Here is a 5535-nt window from a genome sequence, read left to right on the forward strand (position 1 = left end):
TTCCCCTCTTATTTTAGACGCAAGTCCTTTAGTTTCCTCTCGATTCTAGTTTGATGCTTCATGGTTCTTGGTCGATGGCTTCTGTGACCTGATTTCCGATAAGATTACCTCATTGTTGCCGTCGGACAGACATTCCTTTGGGACCACGATGATTGGCACCACTTCTCTTATTCTCTCCAAAAATTCCTTCGCGGCTAGGCTCCTAACAGGGCGGCCGAGGCACATAGGGAAAAAACTGACTTGGTGGATCAAATCACTGCCTTGGACACGGTGGCTGATGGGCTAGACTTTCTGATTTGGAGTGGTAGACTAGGTATGGCCTGGAGGAGGCCTTGATGTAGTTGCATCGTCAGGATGAGATTTATTGGCGTCAAAGGGGCACCTTGAATTGGACCCTTAAGGGCGATTCTCCTACCGCGTACTTCTTTCCTATTCCCAGCGTCAGAAGGAGATGGTGCTTGATCGATAGCCTCCTGGCCAACGGTGTTAGAGTTTTGGATCAGGTCCTTATCCTTTCGCACGTAGTGGAGTTCTTTTCTTCCCTTCTTTCTTCCAAGACCGCGTCTGGCTTCTGGATCTCACCTTCTTTGTGGGATCAATCTGGGAGGATCACTAGAGATGAGAACGATTCACTCCTTATCCCTTTATCCGAGGAGACTTTTTAGGTCATGCGTTCTGCCAACTCTAATTCGGCTTTGGGCCCGGACGGCTTCTCCATTCCCCTTTTCAGGAATTTTTGGCCTAAGCTGCGCTCCCTGGTTTGCAATGTTATACAGGGTTTCTGTTTGGGGATAGTGGTTATCTCGCGGTTGAGTTATGCTATGATTTCTCTTATCCCTAAAGTCAAGGGGGCTGGCCTTATATCGCAATTTAGACCTATCGTAGTCATTAGCAACTTTGCGAAGTTCCCTGCTAAGGGCTTTGCAACTCGCCTATCTCTTATCACTCACATGGCTCTTAGCCCTTTCCAATCAGCTTTTGTCTAAGGGAGGTTCATCTTGGATGGTATCTTATGCCTGCATGAAATTGTTCATGACCTTAGGGTGCGTAATGCTAAGGTTGGTATTCTAAAACTTGATTTTGAAAAAGCATATGACTCGATGAGCTGGGCTTTCCTATGTTAGGTCCTGCTAGCCAAGGGCTTTGATGGTGCTTACGTGCATAGGATCAAACAGCTGGTTTCTGGTGGCCACACTGAGATCTCGGTTAACGGCCAGGTTAGCAAATTCTTCGCCAATGGTAGGGGGCTGAGGCAAGGGGATCCGGTTTCCCCTCTCTTGTTCAATTTTCTTGCAGATGCCTTATCTCGTATCTTATCTAGGGCGGCCTCGGCCGGACACATTTCCCATGTCATCTGCCACCTTATCCCCAAGGGTGTTACTCATCTCCAATACACGGACGACACAATCATTATGGTTGGGCTGAACGATGCTTGCCTTGTTCATCTTAAGTTCCTTTTGCTCTGTTTTGAAGCATCATCTGGGCTCAAGATCAACTTTTCCAAGAGTGATGTTATTGTTTCTGGTGTGTCGGAGGCGAAGGCCTTGTGGGTCTCCCAGCTTCTGAATTTCTCCTTGCGCTCGTTTCCCTTCAAATATTTGGTCCTTCCTATTTCTCCGGCTAAATTGTCTTCCCTTCCGATGTTTATCATGGGTTTTTATCTCCTCCCGGGCGCTATCCATGGAGGGTTTGATAAGCAGAGGGGTGCTTTTTATTGGAATGCAGCGGACAATGAATGCAAGCATAGGATGGTCAAATGGAAATCCATCTGTAGGCCCAAAAACCTTGCAGGGTTGGGCATTTTAAACACTGCGGTTATGAACAAATGTCTTATTATTAAATGGTGGTGCAAAATCATGATGATTGGGGTGGGTTCTTTGTGGTTCTCCATCCTTAAAGCTAAGTACTTCCCTAATTCTAGCCCTATGTCTGCCTCTTCCCTAGGCGGTTCCCAGTTTTGAAAAGATCTTGTCAAAGTCCAAGCTCTTTTTAAAGACTGTGTTAAATTTGTGGTTGGCAATGGCAAGTCTACTCATTTTTGGCTTGGCTGGTGGTGTGGAGAGACTACCCTTGCTGTGGCTTTTCCTACGCTTTTTTCTTACTGCTCGGACCCGGTGATCTCTATCTCTGAGCTCTCCGATAATTACTGGGACTTGGCTTTTCGATGCTCTTTGTCTCCTGAAGAGTTTGATGATTGACAGCGACTTGTTGCCTACATCCCCATGCTCTCGGAGAGTGAGGACTCGGTTGTGTGTCCCACTCTGCGTCTGGTTGTTTTTCTGTTAAGTCTTTGTATGCTATGTTAATTTGTGGTACCCCCACTACTAAGTTTAGACCTATCTGGCATGCTCGGATTCCTCCCAAGATTAAGATTTTCTTGTGGCAAGCCTTCAAGGGCCACCTGCCTGCGGCGGACCAAATTCGTAAATGTAATGGCCCGGGCTCAGACAGATGTGCGTTGTGCGGAGACTTGGAGGACACAAATCATATCATTTTCCACTGTGTCTTGGCCAAGTTGGTCTGGTGTTGTACCAAGTCGTGGCTTCGGGTCTCCTAGAACCCCTCCTCTTTCTCTGAGCTCAGAATTTTAGCTAATGGCCTAGCCGGGGCCACCAAATGTATGTTTTGGCTCGGATTGGCTGAGGTTTGTTGGGCCCTATCGACGGCTAGAAACAAATTTACTATCGAGCATATTTTTCCTGCCAAGCCTGTTGATTGCTTATTTAAAACTTGCCTGTTTCTGCAGTAGTGGAGATCATTGACTAAGTCTGACGACTGCGATGCTTTCGACCTCCTATGTGCCCAAATTCGGGCTACAACTTCTTCTATCTCGCAGCAAGAGCCAGGTGGCTAGTTGTCGAGGGAGGTCCCTTTTGGCTTATGAGGGTGGCCTGGTTCGGCTTCCTTCCTTCCTTCATAGTTTCGACCTGCGTGCCATCGTTTTGGCCTGGGTGTCATGTATCTCTGTTCTGTCTTAATCCTTATGGTTGTGGCCCATTATTTGTTTTGTTTGGTGTTGTTTGGTTGCGGCGAACCCTGCCTGAAGGCTTTATTTATAAAGTCGGGCTGATGCCTTTTCTCTAAAAAATACATGCCCTTACTCCATCAGCCTAAACCACTTGAATGAATGGAAACAATGACGAATTTACATGCCTTTTAGGATTCCCATTAACATTTGGAAGAACGGGACAAAGAGAGCATCCTCTTTTACTGGTTAGCTTAATTATCCACCCATAGCTCTAAGCAAACTGAGCTAGTACATGCTGGCAATCTGTGGGCTACAGAAGACCAGCACCTCGTCGAGTTCGACCTTGGACTCGTCGCCGAACAGGCTCTCCTTGCCGTCCTCCCTCTTCGCGTAGGACAGCCCGAGCCGTGACCGCGCGCGCCGGAGGTCGCCGACGCCGACGCTGGCGTCGGGCCCCGTGAACACCCCCATCACGGCGGTGAGCGGCGGGCCGATGAGCAGCCCGTCGGCGCCGAACTGCGGCCCGCCCCGCGAGTAGTCGAACAGCGCAGCGCCGCTCCCGCCCACCTTGGGCAGCACCACCGGAACGGCAGCGGCGGTGTCCTCCGGCGCTGCCGGCGGCCAGTAGAAGAGGAAGGCGTCGAGCGTGTCGTAGTAGTCGTCCGTGCTGCGGTACCCCTCCGGGCTGAACCCGCCGAACCTGAAGGAGCCCCCCGCCGTGTAGCCGACGACGACGCAGGGGCCCTTGAAGTCGCACCGCCGGTGGAAGTCCGTCGCGCTGAAGCCGTCAACGGTGGCCCTGTAACAGCAGCTGAGCTCGCGTCCTCTGAGGTGCGTGTTGGCCACGAGCGACATGGGGAACGGCGGCTCCACGCCGTGGTACTGGAACTGCGGCGGCGGCGTCTCGGCTTCTTTTGCGCCTCTGCCCCAGTTGAAGAGGCTGCGGGGAGTGACGAACCTTGCTCTGGTCTGAGCGATCGCCACCCTGCCGCTCGCCATGAACGCCATGCCACTGATCGCTCACTCGAGCGATGGTGGGAATGAATGGAGGAGAATGAGCCGAAGATCGAACTACTCGACACAAGTGAATTTTCGTGGGCACAGGCTCGCCTTATCTCTTGTGTGGCTTTGACAACGAAAGTACGATCCCAAGGGCATCTCCAACGCGGACCTGCCAATGAAAGTATGCCTTAGATTTATGGACGAATACCTTCTTATGTCTGAACACAGAGCCGTTTGGTTGCTGCCCGTGGTGGCCCTGCCAACCATCGGCACGCCAAAAAATTGGCGGACAATTCAGCCGCCACGGTTTCGTCAACATTTTGGCTACAGAATCAACGGGGAGAGCAGATGAGTTGGGGGCGAGCCAAATATTTGGAGCTGATCCAAATGTGCGCCAACACGTTGGTCAAGGCCAAAAATTTGGCTGGGCAACCCTTGGCTCTGATCCAAACAGCCCCCGCTTCCCTCAAAGCCATGGTCAAATTTTCTACTGCGGTGGTTAAGGTGTTTGTATCAGAATACTTGAGAGAATCAAATACAGAATACACAACATAGCTAATGGCACCGTCGGAAGCTAGAGGTGGTTGATACGTCTCCAACGTATCTATAACTTTTTATTATATTATACATTTATATATATTTATATATTATTTTTGGATTAATTTATTAATTTAGTGCCCAACGTCACTTCTTTTTTGTTTGTTTATGGTTTCGTAGAAATTCATATCTAGAAAGGTCCAAATACGATGTCGATTTTTGACAATTTTTGCTAGACAATGAAGGACCCTAGAAGCTTTGAGAGAGGTCGAGGGGACCCACGAGGCAGCCACATGGCCACGTGGCGTGGCCGGGGGGGGGGGGGGGGTCGCCACCTGCTCATGTGGGGCCCCTAAGCCTCCGTTTGACCTAATTCTTCCAACTATAAATCCTATAATTCCCGGAACCCTCAAAAGTGAACCCGAAAGAATATTATCGCCGCCACAACCCTCTGTTTTGAATTGATCCCATTTGGAACCCTGTTTCGGTGTTCTGTCGGAGGGGGAAGCCATCACGGGAGGCCTCTTCATCAATCTTGTTGCCTCCATGATAATGTGTGAGTAGTTCCTTCAGGACCTACGAGTCCATAATAGTAGTTAGATGGCTTCTTCTTCTTCTTCTTCTTCTTCTTCTTCCTCTTCTTCTCTCTCTCTCTCTCTCTCTCTCTCTCTCTCTCTCTCTGATTTCAATACAATGATCTCCTATGAGATCAAGCCGGTGTAATTCTTGTGATGTGTTTGTTGGGATCCGATGATTTGTGGATTTGCGATCAGATTGTTCATTGAATATAACTGAACCTTTTAAATTATGATGTATGATTGAGTAGCTATGTATGCTTTTCGAATTATTTGTCTTCAGCTGCTAATACTTGAGGATATTCTTTGGCTCCCCTTGTGTCGAATCAATAAATTTGGGTTGAATACTCTACCCTCGAAAACTGTTGCGATCCCCTAAATTGTGGGTTGTTAAGACCTTTTTCTGGTACCGTTGCTGGGGAGCATAGCTCTATTCTCTGAGTCACTTGGGAT

General features: G+C 49.1%; 1 protein-coding gene across 1 annotated transcript; it reads right to left on the reverse strand.

The window, feature by feature from the left end:
• Window positions 1-3137: 3137 nt before the first annotated feature.
• LOC147975004 (TLDc domain protein) lies at window positions 3138-4165 on the reverse strand. The gene has a single exon (XM_087517933.1). It carries the CDS (start codon window positions 3974-3976, stop codon window positions 3254-3256), a length of 723 nt encoding a protein of 240 aa, XP_087374059.1. The 5' UTR covers window positions 3977-4165; the 3' UTR covers window positions 3138-3253.
• Between the last annotated feature and the right edge of the window lie 1370 nt (window positions 4166-5535).

This window comes from Triticum urartu, chromosome 4A (genome assembly GCF_056163025.1).
Source record: "Triticum urartu cultivar PI428250 chromosome 4A, HENAU_Tu73, whole genome shotgun sequence".
Lineage (NCBI taxonomy): Eukaryota > Viridiplantae > Streptophyta > Magnoliopsida > Poales > Poaceae > Triticum > Triticum urartu.

Bases quoted from the DNA above. Each gene is read 5' to 3' on its own strand.
- LOC147975004 (XM_087517933.1), bottom strand. From the start codon at position 3,976: ATGGCGTTCATGGCGAGCGGCAGGGTGGCGATCGCTCAGACCAGAGCA.